General features: G+C 46.3%; 1 protein-coding gene across 11 annotated transcripts in view; it reads right to left on the reverse strand.

Annotated features, from left to right (window-relative positions):
• Positions 1–26,998, reverse strand: part of KDM2B (lysine demethylase 2B) — a 123,944-nt gene that overhangs the window by 43,768 nt on the left and 53,178 nt on the right. For all 11 annotated transcript variants that reach the window (XM_082355831.1, XM_082355835.1, XM_082355825.1 and 8 more), the window contains 3 exons: positions 26,162–26,288; positions 23,567–24,048; positions 7,458–7,544 (listed from right to left, as the gene is read on the reverse strand). In XM_082355831.1, coding sequence (XP_082211957.1) covers positions 7,458–7,544; positions 23,567–24,048; positions 26,162–26,288 — 696 coding nt within the window. The remainder of the gene's footprint in view (positions 1–7,457; positions 7,545–23,566; positions 24,049–26,161; positions 26,289–26,998) is intronic.

Below are 26,998 nucleotides of genomic sequence, written 5' to 3' on the forward strand. Positions count from 1 at the left end.
GCGAGCGGGGGCCGCTCTTCATCACGGTGCGCGGGCCTCTCACTATCGCGGCCTCTCTTGTTATGGAGCACAGGCTCCAGACGCGCAGGCTCAGTAATTGTGGCTCACGGGCCCAGTTGCTCCGCGGCATGTGGGATCTTCCCAGCCCAGGGCTCGAACCCGTGTCCCCTGCATTGGCAGGCGGACTCTCAACCACTGCGCCACCAGGGAAGCCCTTGTGGGTATTCTTTGATCAGGGGTTTCTGCTGCCTGCACTCCTGGGAACCTGCGGGCTTCCAAACTCCACAAATGACTTAGCTGTCACTTCAGGAAGCCCTGGGGATTCCAGACTAGGGTCCCATACTGTTGTCCACTTGGCTCCCCTCACTACACCCTCCCCGCCATCCACTCTCTGCTATCCTGGCCCTGTGGTCCCTGCTGTCGGCCTCCCCACACCTGTTGAGCATCTCCTGTTCCCGTTCTCCCACCAGGCTCTCACGAGGCCTCTTTCAGCACATTCTAAGACAACAGTTACCCTACCGCTCACAGGCCTAGGACTTCTCCCTCGGGTGGAGTGCGGAGGATCTAAAGGAGAAGCACTTTATTAAACCAGCCCCATCGCAGGAAACGCCAGCTGTGACTACTTCCGCGAAATTAAGCCATTCAGGCCCTTACTTGAGATTCAGTGTTTGTCCCAGCCAGTAATAATTTAGGGATGGGAAATGTCTCTAAACAAATCACCCCCTTCTGATCCATCTCCTCCTTCAGTGTCTCCTATTTCTGCCTTCTGGGTGAGCAGATTCAGAATTCGTGTTTACTTATAAACCATAATTATGAAAAAGTATAATTGCTATCACTGACTGATAGGCTACTATAGAGGTATTTTACAGACAGCCTCTCACAGCGAACTTGTAAGAAAGGCACTATCGGCCCTTTTTACAGATGAATAAACTAAGCCTCAGACTTGCCCACGACCACACAACTAGTAAGTGGCCGAGCCAGGAGTCAATCTCCAGGTGCATCTGACCCCAGAGTTCACCCTAGTTGTGCATGAGAATTACCTGTGAAGCATTTAGAAAGTGCAGATTCCCAGGTCCCACCCACCCCTACTGAATCAGAGTGTCTCAGTGGGGCCCAGGAAACTGTATTTAAAAAAAAAAAAAAAACAGAAACGTTCCCCAGGTAAAGCAGATGCCACCAGCCTGAGGACCGGTCCTCATTAGGCCACACTGCCTTTCTAGAAAATTATCTGGCCCTGAGTAGGCAACAATAAATGGCAGTCATCCTCCCCCTCCTCCTCCTCCACTGTACATCACCAGCTTAATTACTCGGGGGAGACAGGAGTTGGGAGCAGGGCAGAGTGGGAACAGGAAGTACATGGGGGCCTCTTTTACAGACTTATGTGCCTGTCCTTCAGGGAAAGGCTGCGTGTCACTCCCGGGGGACCCCAGACTTCTCAGGCCTCCCAGATCTGAATGACCAAGTGTGGAGGAAGGGGAAGAGAAACAAAGCGGAACTGAGGGTGACACAGACATCAGGTGTGCGTGTGTGAGACTTCCTCCCGCGGTTCCTGTGACGTCCCCGTGAGGGAGGTGATCCACTAACTGCTGAAGAGGGCTGTCCCCACGGCCCCGGCAGGGTTCTCACTGGTATACTCTCCAGCCTCTCTGCTCCTCCACGCAGGAAAACTTGCCAGTAATTGAAATTCAAGAAGCAGCCTGGTTTGGCCACTAGAGATTAAGAAGCAAATGCAACAACATGCTCGCTTTCCAGGAAAGCTTCATCTCACCTCCTTCCTCGGTTTCCTTCTCTGGGAACCAACCCACAAGCTGGCTGAGTACAAGCGTCTGGCTGGTGGGCAGAAGGTCAACTTGCTAATAAGGCTGAGGTCAGAAGTCGGGCCTCAGAGAAGTTCAGTTCCCTCAGCTTGGTTCTAAGGTCACAGACAGGCCCCCAACTCCTACCACTTGGTCATAAAAGGAAGTGGCCAGAGTACAGGCGGATCAAAACAAATCCATCACCACTGGGGAAAACAGCCAATCAGGGGAATTGTGACAGAGGGTGATTCAGTAGCATCTTTGATTTGAAAGACACCACATCAGAAATGACCTCACGGCACCTAATCAGTTCCAGAAAGGGACTTTCTTCTCCAGGAGGCAAGGTGGGAGATCAAAGCATTTCTTGCTAATCATCATTTAGCATTAATTACTTAAGTAACCTGAGCCAGACCCAGTACCGATCCCGACTTTGCATCCTGACAGCCTCAATGAGCACCCTTGATCTTTCAACCCAACCTGCATCAAATTGGGAGGAAGCCGACCGCAAACCTGGGAATCAAGAGACCCCGGGCGGCCCAGGCAGTCAGTCGTTTACTTACTTCTTCCCTTCCTGTTAACTTTTTAACCCCACCAGCCAGGAAATGCATAAATACAGCAGCCAGCCTCCCCTCCCCCTACCCTCCACCACGTTTCATTGAGTTCCTCAGGCGCAGGGACAAATCTGGGGACGAACACCTTAGATTCACAAGCTGTGTGGCCCCAGGCTTACCAGCCTACCTCTCTGAGTCCCCAGTTTCAGCTGCATCATGAAGACAATCCTAACCCCCTCCCAGCCTCGATGTAAGAATTAAATAAAATCTAAAAACTGTTGCATACATTTAGAGGGAATACCCAGAGGGGTTTTGGTTATACTGGCAATAATTTATTTCTAGAGCTGAGTCGGGGCAGGGGGGAGTCATGGTATTCATTATTATGTTATTTAATCCCTTTTTTATAATTTATAATACATGTTACGGGCTTAAATTGTGTCCTCCCAAAATCCGTATGTTGAAGTCTGAACCCCCAGCACTTCAGAATGTGACTGTATTTGGAGATAGGTCTTTAATGAGGTAACTAAGTTAAAATGGGGTCATTAGGGTGAGCCCAAATTCAGTATGACTGGTGTCCTTATAAGAAGAGGAGATTAGGACACACACAAAAGGAAGACCGTGTGAAGACACAGAGACAACAGCCATCTACAAGCCAAGGAGAGAGTACTCAGAAGAAATACATCCTGCCGGGCTTCCCTGGTGGCACAGTGGTTAAGAATCTGCCTGCCAATTTAGGGGACACAGGCTCGAGCTCTGGTCCGGGAAGATCCCACATGCCGCCGAGCAACTAAGCCCGTACGCCACAACTACGGAGCCTGAGCTCTAGAGCCCGCAAGCCAGAACTACTAGCCCACGTGCCACAACTACTGAAGCCCGTGTGCCTAGAGCCCGTGCTCCACAACAAGAGAAGCCACCACAATGAGAAGCCTGCACACCGCAATGAAGAGTAGCCCCCGCTCGCCACAACTAGAGAAAGCCCGCGCACAGCAACGAAGACCCAACACAGCCATAAATAAATAAATAAATTTATTTTTTTAAAAAAAGACTCTTCAGCTCTATTAAAAAAAAAGGAAGAAAGAAATACATCCTGCCAACTAACACCGTGATCTCAGATTTCTGGCCTCCAGACCGGTGAGAAAATTAATTTTCTGTCATTTAAGCCACTCAGTCTGAGGTACTTTGTCACAGCGGCCCTTGCAAACTCATACAATAAACTTCAAATAATTTATAGAAAACTAACTAAATTAAAAAGAAAACGATTGTGCTTGTATGGCTCTAATCAAAAAGACAGATAATAGGTGTTGGCAAAGATGTGGAGAAATCTGGAACTCTTATAATTGCTGGGAGGAATAGAAAATGCTGCAGCCACTTTGAGAAACAGGCAGTTCCTCAAAAACTTCAACGTAGAGTTACCATCTGACTAGTCAATTCTATGCCTAGGTTTCTACCCAAGAGAAATGGAAACATATGTTCACATAAAAACCTGTACATGACATAGCGTCATCAATCACAATAGCCAAAAGGTAGAAACAGCCCAAATGCCCATCGACAGATGAAAGATTAAACAGACTGTGGTCCATCCATAGAGTGGAATATTATTCAACCCTATAAAGGCATGAAATACTGACAGATATATAACTCGGATGAACCTTGAAAACGTTCTTCTAAGTGAAAGAAGTCAGTCACAAAAGGCCACATACTGTACAGTTCTATTTATATGAAATGTCCAGAATAGGCAAATCCATGGAGACAAAGTTTCCAGCAGCTGGGGGAGGGGCGGCTTGGGGGAGTGGGAACTGACCGCTGATGGGGCTTCTTTTAAGGGGGTATGAAAATGTTCCAGAATTAGATTGTGGTGTCGGTTGCACAACTCTGAATATTTTCAACGTACTAAAAACATTTCATTGTACACTTTAAGTGGGAGAACTGTAAGGTATGTGAGTTCTATTTGTTTCATTATAAGGTGTTTAAAAAAAAAGCCTGGCGCTCCACAAGCACTGTTACACGTCAAAGGCTCTTACTTCTTCTCCCTCCCACCCACTCCTTCCCAACCAGCCTAAGGGCTCCGATTTCTCCCACCAGTGTTGATACCAGCCACGCCCAACTTACGTACAGACCAGTGCTTATAAACCAGTCCTCCAAGGGAATCTTAAATAAGGGCTACTCCCGCCAGAAGCCAGCTTCCTGTTTCCAGGCCTAGGGAGGAGAAGGGGCGGAGCTTTCTTTTTAAAAAAGAAAATGCTTAGAAGCCCCTGAGGAGTGGGCTAAGGGTCTCCAGACAGGGCACATTTGTGGTCCTTAAGCGATTTCACCCAGAGGCTGGTTTGGACCCCTCCATTAATTCTGAGATTACAGTGAGTAGTGGCAAGTGTGTTTCTTTAAAAGCCCATGCTCTCAGATGTAGAGAACAAACGTATGGACACCAAGGGGGAAAAGTGGCGGGGGGGAAGGGTGGGGGGATGAACTGGGACACTGGGATTGACATGTATACACTAATATGTATAAAATGGATAACTAAGAAGAACCTGTTGTATAAAAAAATAAATAAAATTTAAAAATTAAAAAAAAAAAAAAAAGCCAAGCCCATGCCCTCTACAAACCCTAATCTGTCCTGTGGAGCAATTCCTCAGCTAGGAGGGAAGCAGGCGGCAGCAAGGCAAAGCCACAGTTTCCTCTGCAGGTTCAAAGCAGCCGTGGGACCTGGCTGGGCTATTTCAAGTTGCTATGTCTGCAAGCACGGTTTGTGGTCTGATAAATGACATTTATATTTATGGCCCATGTAGGGGAAAGTCAACTCTAAAACCCCACTCACATCCACAGATTGGGGAGCTAAAGGCAGATGTGCAGGCAACTCCTTTTCATTCCTATGGCCACCTCAGTTCCCACTAAGCTTCAAAGAGAATTAGAATTCAATACCCACAAGTACTTTCCCTATTAACAATCCCACATTTAGGAATATACCCTAATGGGAGTTCCCTGGTGGTCCAGTGATTAGGACTCGGTGCTGTCACTGCCGTGGCCCCGGGTTCAATCCCTTGTCAGAGAACTAAGATCCCACAAGCCGCACAGCGTGGCCAAGAAAAAGAAAAGAAAGAATATACCCTAAGAAGATAATCAAACAAAAGTGAAATGAATAACCCAGAACAGCACTGTCTAATAGAAATATAATGTGAGCCACATATGTACTTTAAAATTTTTTTGAAGCCACATTTTACAAGGTAAAAAGAAACAGGTGAAGGGAATATTAATAATCCATTTTGTTTAATATATCCAAAATTTTATCATTTCAACTAGGGTTGCCAGATTTAGTAAATAAAAATACAGTATGCCCCATTACATTTCAGATAAAGAACAAAAACTCTTTTTAGCATAAGTATATCTCATGCACTATATGGGATATACTTATAGTAAAAAAATGTATCTGCTGTTTATCTGAAATTCAAATTAATTTATTAATTTATTAATTTATTTATTATTTATTTATTTTATGCCTGTGTTGGGTCTTTGTTGCTGCGCGGGGGCTTTCTCTAGTTGCAGCGAGTGGGGGCTACTCTTCGTTGCAGTGCGCGGACTTCTCACTGTCGTGGCTTCTCTTGTTGTGGAGCATGGGCTCTACGCAAACGGGCTTCAGTAGTTGTGGCACGCGGGTTCAGTAGTTGTGGCTCGCGGGCTCTAGAGCGCAGGCTCAGTAGTTGTGGTGCACGGGCTTAGTTGCTCCACAGCATGTGGGATCTTCCCGGACCAGGGCTCGAACCTGTGTCCCCTGCATTGGCAGGTGGATTCTTAACCACTGCGCCACCAGGGAAGCCCTGAAATTCAAATTTAAATGGGCTTCCTTTTCAAAATCTGGCAACCTTAATTTCAACAGGCAATCAATATAAAAAATAAATTAAATTGGTATTGTGCACTGTTCTTTTTTGTACTAAGTCTTTGAAATCTATTGTGTATATTATACTGACAGTACCTGTCAATTTGGGCTTGCCTTATTTCAAGTGCTCAATAGCCACATATGACTAGTGGCTACCCTTTTGGACAGTAGAGATCTAAAAAGTTCCTCTCAGTGTTCTTTATAACAGTAAAAAAATCAGAAATTAGCAAAATACCCATCAACAGGAAGGCTGCTTAGGTTACAACTGACATTTAGAGCACTTACCATCAATCAGCCCTTGTCCTACGGACTCTGCATGCATTATATTGTTTAGTCCTCACAATGACCATTTGAAGTAGGTACTGGTATAACCCCTTTTTACAAATGAGGCAAGTAAGGTTCTGGGAGCTTATATAACTTGCTCAAGAAAGTGGTGCAGCTGAGGTAGGGCACTGGTTGAAAGTTTGGTCTCTGCTGTCAGACTGATCTTTGCATCCTCGGCTCTGCCAAGTAACCTAACAAGTAACTTCGTCTTTTTAAGCCTCAGTTTCCTCATCTGTAAAACAAATCACAAGTGTCTATCCCACAGGATTGCTGGATTCTAAATAAGACAGGGGATGCAGAGGACTAGGCAAGGCAACCTGCCCCTGGTAAGTTCTCAGTGACGTCACTACTATTCTTCCCAGCATCTTTGTCCTTTCCTGTTTGATCAAATTTTTCATGGTGAGCACTAACCCTTTTTTTTTTTTTTTTTTGGCCACACTGCAAGGCATGTGGGATCTTAGTTCCCCTACCAAGGATCGAACCCGTGCCCCCTGCATTGGAAGCGCAGAGTCCTAACCACTGGGCAGCCAGGGAATTCCCCAGCATCAACCCATTTAGAAAGAGAAAAAAACTACTTTCAAAAGAAGAGAAAACAGCCCACAATGCAGCTAGAGGTCAAGGGAAGGAAGGAAATATAGAAGAAAGGAGAGAGGGGAGGAAAGGAAGAAAGGTGAGGCATCACTTCCCCAGTTTTCTGAGTGACCACCAGGGGGCAGTGCCTGAAGTTTCCACAGCTAGGGAACATGATCCCTTTTAAAATAAAAAAGTTGCAATGAACAACTCACCAACACCATTCATCTTAACTGGGGTGCCCTCTCCCAGGAATTCCCCCTGAAAGGCTGCCAACATTCATCTTACAGGAGATGTGAAAAAGCAGTGGATTTATGGTCTCCCAGCTGTGGGTGATCTGTGTCTTACCTTTGGAGTCTTCTTTGGCCAAGTGACTACCGGGACCCCAGTGATGGCCAGATTGGGGTCGTCATCTGCGTGCTCCTTCAGGACATTCTGTGGTGAAACAAAGGAGCCATATTAGCCCAGGGTAGAGGGGATGTCTCTGAAGGGGGCTGGAGGCTGCACCTTACCCAGCGGAAGTCTCTGCAGAGTCACTGCCTGTCCCCCCAACTCCACCAATACCCACACACTCAATAGAAACCAAGCAGCCGGGCTTCCCCAGGATCCACAAAACACAGAACATCCCCTTCTCCAAAAAAATTTTTAAAAGCAAATCACACACCTCCCTACGACTTGCATGAATGTATCACTCACTGATCATACTTTTGACACCAAACATTTGTCCAGAGCTCCAGGGACCCTCACGGACCCAACCTGATTTAATCCTTACCAAGTCCTCTGGGAGGGGGCTGGGCAGTGACCCAACTGATCCTCTAATGTACACAATTCGGCTACGTACTCAGAGAAACAAAAGCAACCACGAGGTCTCACCCATGAGCCCTGCCTCTGGTTTTCCATCAGTCAGCAAGCCGTATGTATTCTCATCCTGGTGTGTAAAGACATGGCATTGTTTTTTGCATCAAGGGCCCTAAACACAAGTAGATACTCAATCTGGTCTGACCAAGCCTGGAGTCTGCTAGCCATGTGCTGGCAGAAAAATGGGCTGTGATGGACATACTGCCAGACTGTGTGAGGGTCCCCCACACAGGCACTTTGTGTTCACTCCTTTGTGGGTGGTTTCAAGGTTTTTCAGGATAATCCTGACTCTACCAGATTTTGGCCTCGTGTGCTGCTAACTTTAGAATCTCATCAAGGTGTAAGATGTCACTCCACTGAATCATCCCTAACTTATTGGTGAGGCAACCAAGGTTCAGAAATGCTCAAAGCACTTGGATGCCGCCCCAGACCAGGAGGACAGAGCCCCTGGACCCTGCTCTCTGGCACCAGACTACCTGCCCCATGACCATGTCACACATGGGTTTTTTGGCTGCATCTGTAGCATGCCATAAAAAAGTGTTTAGGGATGGACACAGATGTGTTACTGGCTTATTCATTACTGGCCTACCTCGACCATTAATTTTTGGATTGTACAAAACATTCCTGCAGAGACATTTAAGAACAGAGTAAGTTGCACAGTAGCACTTAACAGGAAGAGCAGAAGAGCTGAGAAGATAAATGTAGGTGAAGATGATTTTAACTCACTTTCCCAAATCTTCACCAGAAAGAATCTAACTCACTTCTAACTTATCTACTTATTTCCTACTTTTATGATCATCATTTGGTTGCCCGATTTTTCAAAATGTTGGGACTTCCCTGGCGGTCCAGTGGTTAAGACTCCACACTTCCACTGCAGGTGGCACGGGCTCGATCCCTGGTCAGGGAACTAAGATCTCACAAGCTGTGCGGCGGCAAAAAATAAATAAGTAAAAATAAAAAGTAAAATAAATAATTTTTTAAATAAATAAATAAAAATTCTTTAAATGTGCCTATTACCTCAAACCCACCTGAACAACTCCTTCTTCTCCCCACAGAAGGGGGCCAACAGCACCGTGGTCAAGGGTTTGGCCTCTGGGGGTGCCTGGGTTCAAATCTCAGCACGTACAACCTTCTCCAAGTCCCAGAGTCAATGTCAATGATTTATAAATGCTATCTATAAAATGTCTTGGTTCACTGCTATATCCCCAGCCTCGCACAATGACTAACCTACAGTAAGTCTCCAGTAAATGACTTAAATAAATAAATAAAGCCACAAATCCCCGAAGAGGGACTGTCTACAAAATGCCTAACCCGTACACCTTAAATCTGTCAAGGGAGACAAAAACAAGCAAACTCTGAGAAACTATCACAGACAAAAGGAGGGAGAAAGGACATTAGGTAAAAATTGAGGAAATGTGAATAAATGATAGCCTTTAGTTAACAATAATGTACCAGTATTGGTTCATTAGAAGTAACAAATGCAGGGCCTTCCCTGATGGTGCAGTGGTTATGAATCCGCCTGCCAATGCAGGGGACACGGGTTCGAGCCCTGGTCTGGGAAGGTCCCACATGCCACAGAGCAACTAAGCCCGTGCGCCACAACTACTGAGCCTGCGCTCTAGAGCCCACAAGCCACAACTACTGAGCCCAAGTGCCACAACTACTGAAGCTTGCGCTCTAGAGCCCATGCTCCGCAGTAAGAGAAGCCACCTCAATGAGAAGCCCGCGCACCACAACGAAGAGTAGCCCCCGCTCACCACAACTAGATAAAGCCCGTGCAGAGCAACGAAGACCCAACGCAGCGAAAAATAAATAAATAAATAAATAAATTTATATATATATAAAAAAGGTAATAAATGTACTCTATTAACGTAGGATGTTAATAACAGGGGAAACTGAGTGTGGGGGTTATGTGGAAACTCTGTACTATCTGCAGAATTTTTCTGAAAATATAAAACTGTTTTAAAACATAAAGGCTATTAATAAAAAATAAGTTTTAAAATGCCAATCAGACAGTAGAAACAGCTACAATAAAGGAAAACAGGATTCTTAGGCTGCCAATTTTTCTAACACCTATGCAGCATATTTTAAAAGAAATACAACAGAAAGGAAACAAGTATACAGACACGATGCAACTCAGGTGTGGAATTCACATGGAGTGTATGAGGCAACCAAAGGCTGGCAGCAGTGGCAACGATCGCTCCCTGGATCGTGCCTGGAGGGAGGAGTATTTCATCACTGACGTTGTTTAGAATTGCCAGTTCCTGATGATAACAAAAAGCAAACCAACTTTTTATCAGCTTTGTTCTTTCATTATTGTTTTTACATGCACTGCGGACATTGTACCTCTCACAACTTGCACTTGAGTGGGTCATTCCCACGGCCCTCTACCCACCTGGTCACCACTCGGGGTAGGTGAGACTAGCCAGGGGAGGGGTAACTGTCAACGTCAGGAGGCGAGCAGGCACCACATGTTCTGCTGAATGAACGTATGAGAGTAAGAAGTACTGAGTGCTTACTTTGTGGCTGGTACCGTACTAAATATTTCATATCTACACTCTCACCCAATCCTCCTGACCACCCCGTGGGATGAACTATCATCATTTCCACAGTGCAGATGAGAAAAGCAGGGCTTAGGGGATGAAGGGAATTGTCCAAGACCACTCAGCCAGTAAGGGGTGGAGACTCCTCCACTCCACAACCTGCGCTCTTTAACGACTGCATCATTCGGCCCATCTCTGAAAAAGGGAAGGGAGCCATGTTCATATCAACACTGTTCACAGCAGCAAAACAGGGCACTTCCCTGGCGGTCCAGCGGTTAAGACTTCACCTTCCAGTGTAGGGGGTGTGGGTTCAATCCCTGGTCAAGGAGCTAAGATCCCACATGCCTCACGGCCAAAAGACCAAAACATAAAACAGAAGCAATATTGTAACAAATTCAGTAAAGACGTTAAAAATGGTCCACATCAAAAAAAATTAAAAGAAAAACAAAAACCAGCCAAACGGTAGAAACAACTCAGGTGTCCACCGATGGATGAATGGATAAATGATATGTATAATATACATACCATAGAATATTATTTAGCCTGAAAAAGGAAGGAAATTCTGTCACATGCTATAACATGGATAAACCTGGAGGACATTATGCTCAGTGGAATAAGCCTGACACAAAAGGACAAGTACCATATGATTCCACTTATATGAGGTCCCTAAAGCAGTAAATTCATACAAGCGGAAAGTAGAAGCGTGGTTGCTGGGCTGGAGGAGGGGAGAAATGGGGAGTTATTATTTAATGGATATAGAGGGGGTTTTCTTGTTTGTTTGTTTGTTTGCTTTATTTTATTTTTTTCTGGATACAGAGTTTTAGTTTGGGAAGATGGACAAGTTCTGGAGATGGACGGTGATGGTTGCACAACAGTGTAAATGTACTTAATGCCACTGAACTGAACACTTAAAAGTGGTTAAAATGATACATTTTATGTTATGTATATCTTACCACAATTTTTTAAAAGGGGAGAAAGGAGTGGGGCAAGGCAGTCCCTCCCTAAGGAATGGATTCAGAGGTTCCAGAAAGTACAGATTGGGGACATACTATCTCACTAGTTAAACTTCTGCTGTTATGCCTGGGACAACACTAGTTCTAGACTCAGAAGATCTGGGTTCAGGTTCTACAACTTACGACCTGTGTCACCTCGGGTGAGCCACAGCTTCCTATTGTGTGTCCTCGGAGTAGAACAGTGACGTCTACACCTTGATTGTAGGCTATGAAGCTGGATGCGATTTTACTACCATTCTTAGGAACATTTGTTGAGTGCTTGCTCTAGACATTAAAATAATCCTATCTGTGGGGTAGGGCTGATTCTCCCCATTTCACAAAAGCAGAAACTAAAATTCAGAGAGGTTCAGTGATACAGTTCAAGGTCACACAGCTGAGAGGTGGGTGAAAACTGGCACTGACCTGGTCCATCTGACAACAAACCTAACGAGTAACACTGAGTGATAAAGCCTCAGGAAACCATGCTAGCAACGTCTCGAACTGATCCCTACCCCACTATTAAAAAGACACCTAAGAGACTTCCCAGGTGGTCCAGTGGTAAAGAATCCGCCTTCCTTGGGCTTCCCTGGTGGTGCAGTGGTTAAGAATCCGTCTGCCAGTGCAGGGGACACGGTCCGAGCCCTGGTCCAGGAAGATCCCACATGCCACGGAGCAGCTAAGCCCATGTGCCACAACTACTGAGCCTGCGCTCTAGAGCCCACGAGCCACAACTACTGAGCCCGTGTGCCACAACTACTGAAGCCCAAGTGCCTAGAACCCGTGCTCTGCAACAAGAGAAGCCACCACAATGAGAAGCCCGCGCACCGCAACAAAGAATAGCCCCCGCTCGCCGCAACTAGAGGAAGCCCCCACGCCCAGCGAAGACCCAACACAACCAAAAATAAATAAATAAAATAAATTTATTTAAAAAAAAAAAAAGAATCCGCCTTCCAGTGCAGGGGGCGCAGGTTCAATCCCTGGTCAGGGAACTAAGATCCCACATGCCGCGGGGTGACTAAGCCCGCGCGCCTCAACTAGAGAGCCTGCGTGCCCAACTACAGAGCCCACGTGCTCTGGAACCCACGCGCCACAACAAGAGAGAAGAGCCTGCACCACAACAAAGAGCCCACGTGCCGAAACTAAGACCCGATGCAGCCAAAAATAATAAATAAATAAATAATTAAAAAAAAAAAAAGGACACCCAAGAGACAATCTGGGCTCATATTTACCATTCGACTCACAAATACAGAAGTGAATTATTCCCACCTATTCCTTGCAAAACAGAGAGAGGGACTAACTAACACCATTCAGCCACTAACACCTTTATAAAGCCTTTCTGAAACATTCCCCCCCATCACAGAAGAGGCTCGTGTGACCAAAGTGGGCCTGCACAGGAATGAAATTTTGTTGACATTTCATGGTTCTTAATAACCCATATGAATTTCACACCCTCCTCCACAATACATCAGGGTTTGTCTTCTTCTAAAAATAATGTTTCCTGCCCCCCCCCACAGCAATCATTAAGAAAAAAGCTTTTCAGGAAGATGCACCATGTTTAGCCAAAGCTATATACATATATCTTACCCTACAGTTGGGGGGGCAGAGGACTTCCACAGGATTTTCTGCCCCCTTATCCCAATCTCAAACTCTATGCTGGGGGGTGACAAACTCAAATGCCTCCAGAAACCAAGCAGGGAAAGTTAAAAATATAAATGGACTCTTAGAGCGATAGAGAGTAGTGCAGCGTATGGCAAACTAGAGACCACATGCCCAGTTTAAAGATGGCAAATGTTTCTCAATTTCAACTTATTAACCTCCTGTGGAAATGAACCCTACCAGATCTCTGGTTTTTCAGAAGAAATCAAAGATCCAGAGTTTTATTTAAAACCTCTCCAATTTCAGGACTTCCCTGGTGGTCCAGTGGTTAAGACTTCACCTTCCAATGCAGGGGGTGCGAGTTCAATCCCTGGTCGGGGAGCTAAGATCCCACGTGCCACGCAGCCAAAATACCAAAACATAAAAAAAAACAGAAGCAATATTGTAACAAATTCAATAAAGACTTTAAAAACGGTCCACATCAAAAAAAAAAAAAATCTTAAAAATAAAATATAACAAAATCTCTCCAATTTTAAATGTTGGCAACTGACTGAAAATTTCAAAAAAACACTGTGAGCCAAATATATCTGTGGGCTGGCCTGGGCCATGGGTGACCAGTTTACAAACACTGCTCTGCATGTGACTGAAAATAATGCCCACTTGCCTTGGTTTGCTTTGAGTTTCCTTCTGAATTGTCTCAAGATTTCCTGTCATTTCAGTATCAGAGCTGGTGTCAGTAACTCACAAGCATTGAAGTAAGGCCTCTTTAGAGGAATGGCTAGTTAAAAAAGCTATTACTGAAGGCATAAGTATCATTAATAATTAATACATAATGATAAATAATAATTCAAATTAATAAAGAGACCTCGCCAAGTATCCTTGAGTCTCGGAGCTCATACACACACTTCCTGGAGGAAGCAGAGTTCCTCTCCATGTGTGGCTGTCAGTGGCCACCAGGGGGCACTCTGGCCTCTGTCCCACAGGGAAGTATTTTTTGTCTGTATGTGACAGGCTGCAGGAAGAGGAGATTATTCTAATTGGAGATTTTCTCTCTGAGAAATAAATTGTGCTGAAGGGAGGGAATCTTGTCACTGACTTCCCTGGGCTCTGCTAGCATTTACATACACTCCCTGGGGCTCTTGGAAGCAGAGACTAGGAAGCCTTGGTGCCTGTAACAGCCAGCACTCATTGGGTTATACCATACAACCCTTCTGAGCAGGAAAGAATAGGGCAGGCTTTCTAGAAGAGAAAGACTGGGGCCACCAGGCCCTTTCTGATGCAAACTGCCCTGCTTTTGACTTAACAAGATAACCACAGACAATGGACGGGCTGGGCCTCAGCTCCTGTTTATGCCAACTTCTCTCAAAGAGCTTTATTAGTTAACACTGGATTCAGGCCCCACTGCTCCCCAGAATGGGGCATTAATCATTAGAAACTCCATCTATAACTGTGACTAAAAATACCAACACTGTGACAATAAAGCAGAAGCAGGCATCAGGAAAAAATCACCAACCACAGGCCAGTAGAGGGAGAGTAACATGGCATGGAGCAGCTCGGGCTGCTGTTGTAGGGAACCCAGCAGTCTCAGGGGTCCCTCCTGGCCATAGGTAAGGACCCCTGCAACCAGGCATCAATGCACCTTAGATCTCCCAAGATCCCTGCCTCTACTCCAGCCCAACCATCTTGTGCCTGCCTGTAAAAACCCATCTGTACTGGGTTGAACTGTGTCTCACAAAAAAGCTATGTTCAGGGAATTCCCTGGCGGTCCAGTGGTTAGGACTCCGTGCTTTCATTGCGGGGTCAATCCCTGGTCGGGGAACTAAGAACCCACAAGCCTCACGGTGCGGCCAAGAAAAAAAAAAAAAGCTATGTTCAAGTCCTAATCCCTGGTACCTGTGAATGTGACCTTACTCAAGGAAAAAAGGCTTTGCAGATATAATTAGTTAAGAATCTGGAGATGAAATAATCCTGGATTTAGGGTGGACCCTAAATCCAACGACTGGTGTCTTTATAAGAGAACGGAGAGGGAGATTCAAACAGACATAAGGAAGAAGGCCATGGGAAGACAGAGGCAGAGATTGGAGTGACACAGCCACAAGCTAAGGAACACCAGGAACCACCAGCAGCTGGAAGAGCAAGGAAGGATCCTCCCCAGAACCTTCCAAGGGAGGACAGCCCTGCCAACACCTTGACTTCTGACTTCTGGCCTCTGGGACTGTTAGAGAATAAATTTCTGTTGTTTCAATCCACCAAGTTTGTGGTCATTTGTTATGTCAGTCACAGGAAACTAACAGACCACACTTGCCATAGTGCATCATGATTAAAAGCTTATTAGCGGGATTTCCCTGGTGGGCCAGTGGGTAAGACTACGCACTCCCAATGCAGGGGACCTGGGTTTGATCCCTGGTCAGGGAACTAGATCTCGCATGCATGCTGCAACTAAGGGTTCGCATGCTGCAACTAAAGATCCCACATGCCGCAACTAAGACCCCGTGCAGCCAAAAGAAATAATAAAATAAATAAATTTTTTTTTTTTAAAAAAAGCTTATTAGCTACATGATTTGGGCGAATCACCACATCTCTCTGAGTCTCAGTTTCCCGTCTAAGAAATGGAATAATAACAGTCCCCACCTTGCCAGCATCATAATACATGCAAGGTATTTGGCATGTGGAAAATGCTCAACAAATGTTAGCCAATCCCTTTTGGCTTACGCCGTATTTCCTGTTGGGATACACAGTCCCCATCCTCTGTTTGCAGAATTCATCCATTTAACAAGTTCTAAGCATAGGGAAAAAATTTTAAGTTTATTTAATTTTGAAGGGCAGTTTAAAAGCTGATTTAGCTGCATAACTAGTGGGGATAAAAATGTGATTCAGGGACCCAGAAGTCAGTTTTAGGCTAAAAGGAACCCCAAGTGGCATGGATCAACCCACCCATTTTTCAAGTCTAGGGTTTGCACAGGTGTCTGGAATTCAAGATCTCTGGCCCCTCACTGCTCTCCTTCGTTCTCCTGAGGTGGTACCAGCAGCAGACTCAGAAAAACACGTAGCTTGTTTGGCTCCTTAGGTGACAGGATTCATCCCTGTATCAACCCTCTATCCACTCACAGCCCAGCAAAAATACCAAACACAGGGCTCAATATTACATGCAGCCCCCAGTAGAAGAGCCTTGGTGACTTCTGGAGGGCTGACCCCCTGGCCAGGCTGCATCTGGTTGTTCCCTGTTTTCTGTACTCTGGATCATCTTCAGGGTGTGAGAAAGCCAGGCTGCAGCCCTCCCACTGGCTTCCCGCCTTTTGGCTCCTCTGAAGCAGGAGGGGTGTGAAGATTTTTAAAAAGCTGACAGTGCTGGAGGTCTGGGCTCTACGCCTCACTGTTTTGCAAAAGAGCAAGACCCAGAAAGGGCAACTTAGATAAGCAGGTGTGTTCTGGGGTCCAGACCTGATGACCCCAAGGGAGAAAAGCTGTACACACCTTCCTTTCACAGTCATGGGTTTCACAGACTCTCACACTTGACCCTAAATGGGCCTGTTCTTACTCCACGGTGTCTGAAATAATAATATCAGCTCTAGCTCACTGAGCACTTAAAGGCCCTGTGCTAAGGCTTTCTTTACCCATGTCACCTCACTAATTCGATGAGGCATGATTCTTACTATCCCCATTTGACTGCATTCCCCCAGAGCAGTCAGCTGGTTAATGGATGGTACAAGGGAGTCAGCCTGGCTCCACAACCTTTGATCTTCAAAGATAACACCTGTTTGGGGCGATGTGCTCCTAATTTAGCATTATTTTCTTTCCTATTTGGGTTTTGATGAAAGAACAATACAATTGATCTCTTTTTTAGTGGGTTTTTTTTTTTTAAGTAACAGCTGAAAGCAGTGGCCCCTCACTGTCTCTTCCAGCCCCTTAATTCCATTCTGCCCCACAATTCTATGAGGCTCATAATTCTATGCAGTCCCATAATTCCATGCAGCCCCATAATTCCATGTAGACCCACAATCCTATGTGGCCCCATAATTCTATGCAGTCCCATAATTCCATGCAGCCCCATAATTCCATGCAGACCCACAATTCCATGTGGCCTCACAATTCCATCAGTCCCATAATTCTGTGAGGCCCCATAATTCCATGCAATAAGAAAGGTGGCTGTCTATAGTGAGCTGACATTTCCACCCCTAGCTGACACTCTGGCAGCCAGAAGAGCATGGAATGATAGGAAAGAGAGCCTGGCATTATCTTAATTGACAAGGACAGCTGCAGAATCACCTTGCAAAAGCATATCTGACAAAGACCCTCCCACTTCCTATCTTGGTGGTCACTGCGCACTTAGGCCCAAGCCTTCACAACCTTGTAATGCATCTGGTTATTTTCAAGTCATTTACAAATGATTAGACGAATGGCCTCATGCCCTCCTTCCCTCCCATCAGGAGCCTCAGCTCTCTGGAGTTCTAGCTGAAAGTATAGACTCCTCTAGGAGGGACAGCATGCAGGGCAACTCCCATCTCACTAGGAATTACTTTGTCCACCGATTAATGATTGCCAATCCAAGAGATAAAAGGGGAAAAAAGCAATGCAATGAATTGAAGAGTGAGCCCCTCAAAATTCAAGTTCATCTAAAACCTCATAATGTGACCTTATTGGGAAATGGGTCATACTGGGTTAGATGGGCCCTAATCCACAGACATCGTCCTTATGAGAAGAGAAGACACACAGAAACACACAGAGAACACAGACTGCCAATGTAAAGACTGTGGCAAAGACTGGAGGGATGTAGCTACAAGCCAAGGAGCTCCAAGGATTGCCAGCAACCAAGAAAAACTGGAAGAGACAAGGAAAGATCCTCCCCCAGAGCCTTCAGAGTGCGCATGGCCTTGATTTCAGACTTCTGGCTTCCAGAACTGTGAGACAATAAACTTCTGTTGTTTTAAGCCAGTTTGTGGTACTTTGTTACAGCAGCTTTAGGAAACTAATACAGACGGTAATCGTTAACCTAAAACAGGGATGGGGGAAGCTGAAAGGTGGTGAAAGAGCATGGGAAGGGTGGGGAGCTGGTCAAAGCCAGTCTGACTCTCCTTTGCCTGTTACCTAAGCACACCTAATTTTTTTCCAAGGACTTACTAGGAGAGCTAAGTGTTCATTACCTCATTGTTCCACAAAATAAATCAGTGACCTAGGTCCCTGTTATTATCCCCATTTTACAGTGAGAATACTCAGATTTCAATCAGTTATGCACTTAAGAATGGCCAAGGAACCAACAGAATCTGATCCCTGAAAGGACAAAGCACATTTAGTCTAATATCTTAGATTTACATACATGTAAACAGAAAGGTGGTGTGACTTGCCCAAGGCCACACAGCAAATAGCTAAGAACAGAAACTGAAATTGAATTCAAGCATCTCTCGTGTCCTGATTTCTTGTTTTTCCCATTACGCACAAGCCAGTATCCTGCACCCTCCGCAGAATAATTGTCTTAAAAGAAGGGAGTCACTTAAGGCACCTTAATGCCAAATCCCAAAGAGTTTCACAAAAATGGGGAAGGAAATGGCTTTCTTAGATTTTTACAGGATGCTGGCATCTCCTTTCCTGTCAAAAAGCAAAAAAGTAGATGGTCATTTTGACTTGAATCTAAATCAAGACCCCACCCCCACCCCCAGTCAAGTTTTCAAGGTCCGACTGAGCTCACTTGGTCTTGCTTAAACCATAGGGTCACTGAGGTACTCTCATTAGCATGGCTGCAAGGAAAAACTCAACTTTCAAAAGTCCTGCCCACAAAAAGTAGTAAACTAGAACTACAGAAACAGACACAAAAAAGCAAGCTTTAAGGGACAAAAGCAAGTATGAACTAATTAAAAACAAATTCATATATGTTTGTATACATAGGAGTGAGGGGGAAGCTCCAGAAGTACATTCAGTCAGTGATTAACAAAGGTTATTTTCCAGGATGTGAGAATTGAGGAAGGGGACGTTTTCTATCCTCTAGCCTATAATGTTTAATTTTTTTTTTTTTACACTTATCATTTAACAACATTACACTTAAAACTCTTTTTTTTGCTTTTGGCCACGGCACGCAGCTTGCAGGATCTCAGTTCCCCAACAGGGACTGAACGCAGGCCACAGCAGTGAAAGCCCTGAATCCTAACCACTGGACCACCAGGTAACTCCCTACACTTAAAACTCTTAAATAGATGAAATATCCAGAATCAGTAAATCCATAAAGACAGAAAGCAGACTGTGGGGGAGGGGGAAATGGAGACTGCTGATGGGTACAAGGTTCTGCCTCAGGTGATGAAAAAGTTCTGAACTAGATAGGGGTGGTGGTTGCACAGTATTGTAAATGTACTTAATACCACTAAACTGTACACTTTAAAATGGTTAAAATGGTATATGTTTCTTCCTTCAAGATTCTAAACTGGTGATCTGGTAATTATAATTAATTAACTAATGAATATGATAAATGTATATAATTTACCACAATTAAAAAACATAGGGACTTCCCTGGTGGTACAGTGGTTAAGAATCCGCCTGACAATGCAGGGGACACAGGTTCGAGCCCTGGTCCGGGAAGATCCCACATGCCACGGAGCAACTAAGCCCGTGCGCCACAACTACTGAGCCTGCGTTCTAGAGCCCGTGCTCTGCAACAAAGAGAAGCCTCCACAACGAGGCGCCCGTGCACCACAACGAAGAGTAGCCTCCGCTCGCCACAACTAGAGACAGCCCACGCAGCAATGAAGACACAACGCAACCAAAAATAAATAAATAAATAAAATTAAAAAAAAAACAAAACACCATACATTAAAAATGAAAGGAAAAAATGGGTTTTTGATAAAAGCTAAAACCTAGCCATCTGGAGACTGACTTATTTTGGGGACTGTCTCTAATCCCAGGGGCTCTGGTTACCATGAGCCACCATTAGCAGCAGTCTCTGAGGTCCCAGAGAAAGAGAGAGAAGTAAAGAAGACATCATCTTTTTGCAACACAAGCCAAAGATCATAACTGATCAACCGTCAAGGGTGAACCACCACTGGTGAGAAACACAAATCACTCAATGGTAGTGGAGGCAGTGGGCATCGGCTAAGAATTCTGTCTTGGACCCACATTCCTGAGCTGACTTTTAGTTCTCAGCCAGTGTAAAAGAAACCCCAACATCTGAGAAGAGTGAACAAAGGGACCTAAGCGTGCAGCCAGGAAGAAGCTGCTCGCTTTCTGTGACAACACTCACTCTAGAGGCCAGTCTTGGGTTCAAAATCTCCTCTGGGTCTCCAGGGACTGGGAGGGACTGGGGCTAATGGCCTGGCCAGAGAGCAAGGAAGTAGCTCTATCTACCTACTCTGGAAAAGACGAGTGGTCCACTTCCCCCATACAGGCCACACAGCATTCAGAGATGCTAGCAGAGGCTCCAATTTTCCTGGGGCTCTAAGGAGACCTGTCCACCCAGCTTATAAGCTCTTTAGCCTGAAAAAGGACCTCCTCAGACAAGGCTCAAGACCATAACTATCTCTGGAGACAGGTAAGTTCAATAAGTAAGCTAAATGGTTAGATTATACTAAAAAGAGATGTGTGAGCCAAATGGTAAGTAGACATTAGGGAGACAGTAGGGAGTGGTGGGGACTGGGGTGTATGAGATCACCTGCTACTCACTTCCTGCTGCTTGTAGCCAGTCAGGAACATGAGCCAGGATAGCCAGGATATTTTATATAACTTTCTTGACTTTAATTTATTCTCCTGATTTTTTAATGTTAGCAAGTAATTACAAAAATATGTTCAACACTATACAGGCCAAATGCAATGCCTAGAGGCTGGATTTGGCCCTGGGACTGCCAATTTACAACTTTTGTCCCAGGACCAAACAAATCTGTTGCTTGTTCTGTAAAGGAAGTCCAAACAGTCACCTTATTACCTTCCCCCTAAATTCAGAGTCGCCTCTGAGAAGAGAGAAAATCACTTTCTCTATAGCGGCCAAAAAAGCATAGTCTAGTGTGTGAGCGCATGGACTTCCCCATCGAGCAGTATGTGTGGCCTTGGGCAAGTTACTTAACCTATCTGTACGTCAATTTTCTCATCTGTAAAATGGGGGTAACAAAAGTACCACAGAGGATTGCTAGGAGGTTTAAATGAGTTTATATATGAAAAAGATCTACAACAACAGACAGTAATTGAGATTCATTACCACATATTATCATGAGCTGCCACTGAACCCCATGGTGGCGGTTGGGGAGGATGGAAACTGGGATCCTTGAAATTTGTCTAAGCCCCTACCCCAGGCCTCCTTCACACCATCACTGGGCCTAGGCTGAATCCAGTCTCAGAGGTCGATCAGGTGGGTACAGGTGAGGGATACAAGGGTCTGAGTCCTACCCCTAGAAAGAAATCTGACCAACCAGGAACACTGCACATAAACATAACAAAGTAAAAAAGGCTCTTCACAAGCACAGAACAACATTTCCTCTTCAGATGAATGTGGGGTTTTTTTTAACTCATTTACAACATTTTGGAACCTTAATGCTATTAGTGATTTTATTATTGATGAAAATAGCTTGCTTTCACTTTATAGGATCTTAGAAGAAAAAAGTAGCCACATGACAGAAGTCTAAGGTTTCCTTTAGGAAACCCAATATTTCCTTTAGGAAACCCAAAAACTCCATTCCACAAGATAAGAGGTTCTTATTCTGAGGTCCAGGAATAGGCTCAGGAGTCCAAGACCCCCTGATACTGCACACAAAATTTTGTGTGTATAAGCGTATTTTCACAAAACTCTCAAGAGAGGTCAGCAACCTCCAAAACAGTCAATGAAAAAGACCTATTTGAAAGTAAAGATTTGTTTTGTCGGGACATTCACCACAGAGTTCTTTTACCTGGCAATTTCCCAGAGTTATAAGATTTTAATTTTGTGGCACCTGTAGGGGGTACACCTGCTATATAAAGTAAGACATAACCTGGATTAAAGATCCTGTACACCAGTTCCCTCTGCTGGTGGTACCTGTTAAGCTACCTGATTGGGCCCCAGGTCTCCCCTCCACTAGACCCCAAGAGTTCAGCGCCTCATCACTGAGCACCTCAAGGGCAGCAGAACAGTCTTAATATTTCTAGATTCCAGGGCCTGATGCAATGTTTTCTAAACAAACAAATATACAAATGAACTAATTAACAAGTCCTCGGTTGAGTCTGCAGCCATCAAAGAAGAGACAAATTCAGTTTCCAACCGCAGCGGGCAGCTGGATTCACTTGAGAATCAGACATTGGAGAAGGAAGCCCAAATGTCTCTGAGGCCTCACATCAAAAAGCCTTACCAATGCTGAGACAGGAGGCAGTTCCAAGTAGTGATATCCACACAGGCACTCTGGAGGCTTCATCCCAGCCCTACTATCTACCTGCTCTGTCACCTCAGGCATGTCCCTTAACCTCCCTGAGTCTACTTCATCATCGGTTAAGTGCAGATAATACGGGTACCTACCACTTCCCTAGCACTGGTACCCGGCAGGTGGTAAGCTTTCAACAAATGTTATGATTACCACAAGACAAGGCCTCCCAATGTATTTCCTGTTTCTTAAATACATTGCATGTTTGCACTCTGCCTAGAACAGCCTTCCCCATCTGGAGGACTCCTACGCAGTCTCTAAGGCCCAACTCAAATTCCCACTGCATAACTGTCCCAGAGCCCTGGCCCCTGGTGTGGCCAATAAGTGTCCCCTCACACCACTCCCATGCCCTGGGTACACACTGTGGCACTCAATTCCCTGTCTCCTAATTTCTTTTTTGTTTGTTTGTTTTTGGCCGCACTGCACGGCTTGCAGGATCTTAGTTCTCAACCAGGAATTGAACCCAGGCCACAGCAGTGAAAGCACCGATTCCTAACCACTGGATCACCAGGGAATTCCCTCCTGATTTCTTTATCTGCCTGCTTCCCATTCCCCCATGGCCAACACAGCTGGTGCTCAATGAGTTTGCTCAATAATTAGGCTCTACTTGGAGACCTCTGAATCCTGGGTGGCCAGGTGGCCCTTAACTGGCCACCTAGAAGACAATCAGGATGTACAACCTGCTCACATGAAACAGAAGCATGCTCCGGGGGAAGCCAGCCCAGAGCAGCAAGTCCTCCTGACCAGGATGGAGGAGTCTGTCCCCAGGCCCAACAACAGCATCACCGGTGCACTGTAGGCAGTAACGCCTACTTCCCATGAAGCCTCCAATTTTCAACAAGTCCTGAGAGAGTTCATTGAGAGAGTTCATTGTCAACTGCAGAGCCAGCTTCCACCACGAGATACCCCTGCAAGTCTCAACAGTGGCCTCTGCTGGGACACCCTAGATGGGCTTGCTTAGACCAAAGGACCCTCTCCGCACATGGACGTACCCCCAGGACAGTCTGCACCAAGCCCCCCGGAGCTGAGCTGCCTTCAGGAACCTGCTTGTTAAACAGAACCTGCCCGACCCTCCTCAGCTGCCCAGCCCGGGGTGACCCCCTGCCCACCTTCACACCCTCCAGGAGTGCCTGGGGGTCCTCGATGCCCTCAGGAACACACTTCTTGTTCTCCGGGAGGGATTCAAGTTTCTCCACCAGAGCTTTCAGGCCCTTCAGTTCAAACTCGGTGAGGTGGGTCCATTTGGCAGAGACCTCGGTGGCGGGAGAGCCGGTGGGCGTCTTCGGGTAGTCTATGGGCACTGTGGCGGACTTCACGCTGTCTTCTGACTCATTCGACAAAGTCCTTTTGAGGAACCGCATGGCAGGGGCTTTGGGCTTCTTCCCGGGGGCCTCCTGGTCCTCGGAGGGGGTGCTGGTGGGTGAGGCAGGGCCATCGGTGGGAGCTTTGGGCGTCTTATCTGCACCCTCCTCCTCTTCCTCCCCCTCCTCCTCCTTCTCCTCCTCCTGGGGCTGCTGCTCACAGGACTCCTCCTCCATCTCCAGCCAGGAATCAGATGAGAAGCCGTCTATGCTGGGCTTTCTTGGGGCATCTACGGGGTGGGGAGTGGGGGAGAATGTCACAAGAAAGACTGAGATGAACATCCCAAACTCCCTGTTGGAAGTAACCGGGACCCCCACGCACTACCCCTCCCCTTTACCCTGCAAATCGAGTTCTTTTGACAATTCTAATGGCCTCTGCCTCCCTCAGGCTCTAGAAAGGCTGGGGTCAGTCAGAGCTCTGCTTTTCCCCAGCCGTGTGTACCCTGACAGGTTGCCTCACCTCTCTGAACACACCTGGCATTGTACCTTTCAGTGTGTAAAAATAAGGCAAAAAGAGTACATATTATATGATTCCATTCATATGAAATGTCCAGAACAGGAGGAAATCTATAGAGAATGAAAGTAGATGAGTGGTTGCTTAGGGCTGAGGGCATGGGCATGGGGTGAGAGGAGGAGGTGGTAGCTCAAGGGTACAGAGTTCCTTCTGGGATGATGAAAATGTTCTAAAAATTGACTGTTCTGATGTTTGCACAACCCTGGGAATAGACTAAAAACCACTGAATGGTACACATTAAATGGGTGAATTGTATGATATATAAACTATATCCCAAGAATGTTGTTTCAAAATATAGGCAAAGAATACTTCCCCTGAAGGCTTGTAGTGAGGATTAAATAAGGCATCACAGAGCACAGTTCTTGGCACACAACTAGCACTCAAAAAAGTGAGGTGTCTCCCGAACATCCCCCCTTCTCTTTGGCAGATGGACTGGAGAGGCAGGGGGAAACAGTGGCAAGAAAATTTAAGAAAAAAATGGGCACCAATGACCCAAACATTGCCTCAACATTTCCTCTCAAGCCTGGAATGAAATCGGGAACTTTCTTCTATGGCCCTAAATTTCCAAATGAGAGAAGTGACCCTCAGTTGCCTGGTCCTGGGGAATGCCACAAAATCAAGCCTCTGGTCCCCACGGGAACGTGTAGCTACTGCAACAACAGAGGTTATCACACTACTTCACAGTCATTTCCCATCTCCTACCGGCTGGAAACTTCAGAAGAGCAGGCTGTAGGATTTTGGTATTTTTCAATGCCTGAACCATCTAACAGGAATGAAACTCACAAGAGAACCACCCCCACCCCACCCCACCCCAGCCGACAGAACTGAATTTCCAGGAGGCACTCCCCAGTAAAGACCCCGGGAGAAACATTTCCCCATCACATGTCTGCCCTGAAACCCCTAAAGTCAGGAGGGGAGTCAAGGGAAGGAAGGAAGAGGCTTAGAGTGTGAAAAAAAAAAAGAATCTAAAACTCTTGGAGATTGCAGGAGAAATCGTGCAGACCCTAGCGAAGACAGACCAGTCACATTTTTCTATCCCATGATGAGAAAGATGCAGTGAATGAGGCACAGTGACTCTAGCATCCAGGAAAAACCCTTCGGCAGTAACAGCGCAGAGGCAGAGGGGAAGAAGCACGTTCTTCCTACAGATCGCTCTTCGGGGCTGTCACAGCTAGATGCAACTTTAGGGTGGGTGCCTGTGAGTCAAGATTCAAGGACTGAGCCATTTTGGGGGGATGATGTCCCTTTAAGTAATGGCAGCAGGGCAGGGCGTTGCAGCTGTGGCTTATAAAAGCTCTCTCCCTGCCTCTGTCAAAACCACCCACTGCTCTGCCAAGCTTGCATCCCCAGCCCTGGTCACCCCTCCCTCTAGCTTTTAGCTGGCCTGGGTTTTGAGGGACTGGCTGCATCTCTTAGGCCTCCTTCTATATAGACAAAAACCTAACCCCCAACACAGGGAGAAAAAAGAATCAGCTGATGGCCAGGGAGGGGTTAAAAAAAAGAACCAGGATCCTTTGCTCTGTAGGGAGCCTGTCTCGGCAACCATGCCCCGGGACTGGCCCCACCCCACATCTGCATAGTCAACCAGCAAGACCTGGGGGCCACCAAGATGACTCTGTTGGGGTCACAATTTCCTTCCCTTGGACTCTGTATTCCAAGTGGGAAACTGACAAGGATGGCTTCCCCTCCCCTCCTCAAGGGTCTCTAGGAATCTGCTGACACTCAGGCTCAAAAATTCCCAGAACCCAGGACTCCCAAAGCCCCACTGAAAAAAATTATTCCTGCCCCAGCTGAGCCGTCGAGGCGGCCAGACTGCAAGGCTCACTCACCAATAAGCATTGATTCTCTCTGGTATTCCTGAGTGAGGTAGGACCGCTGGGTCACACAGTACACGTATCTCTCCAAGACATACCAGCACATCTCATAGTAGAAGGGGTAACGGAATTTGGGCTGCACCTGAAAGCAAAGATCCAGGTGCAGAGGTCAGTTTCTGGACGGCAGAGGGGAAAGGAGGGAGAGAACGGCACTGGGGTCGGGGGAGGGGAAAATTCCTGGGGGTGGGAGTTATTTTCATCATCTTAGCAAGAGCACAAATGATGGGAAGGAAAAATGGGGGTGGGCTGGAGGGAAGTGCTGGAAGGGGCAAGATACCAGCATGCACAAATGAGGAGGAAGAGCGGGTGAAGAGGCCTACGTAAGAGCATCATTTCAAAGGTCCCTGAGCTTTGCGCAGGGAAAGCTGTACGGGGTCCACTTTGTGCTTCTGTGAGATGCAGAGAAACAGAGTTGTCTCCTGACCTGCTAACGGAGGGTGCGGGTACCTGCGGATGCGAGCCCCTGCCTGATTCTAGCTACAACAGGCACAGGCTCCTTGCTGGTTCTCCAAAATTCTACTACCCCTCCCTCCCCCCTTGAAAAACAGAAATCAAACCCCAAACCTTAACCATTTGCAGAGACAGGCAGTCAAGCATATCCAGTACCCAAAGAGGGAGGCCGCAGGAGGCGGACCAATGAGGATGGAGGGGGCGTGGCCTCTCCTACCACAGGGGCGGGGCCTCAGAGGGGTCCACCTCCTGCTCCTCCCTTACAACACCTGGCACTTCCAGCCTGTATCTCCACAGATGACTCCCTCTGACACAAGTTCCTGGTGTGACCCTGGACCATCC

This window comes from Balaenoptera borealis (assembly GCF_965194805.1).
Source record: "Balaenoptera borealis genome assembly, chromosome: 14".
Classification (NCBI taxonomy): Eukaryota; Metazoa; Chordata; class Mammalia; order Artiodactyla; family Balaenopteridae; genus Balaenoptera; species Balaenoptera borealis.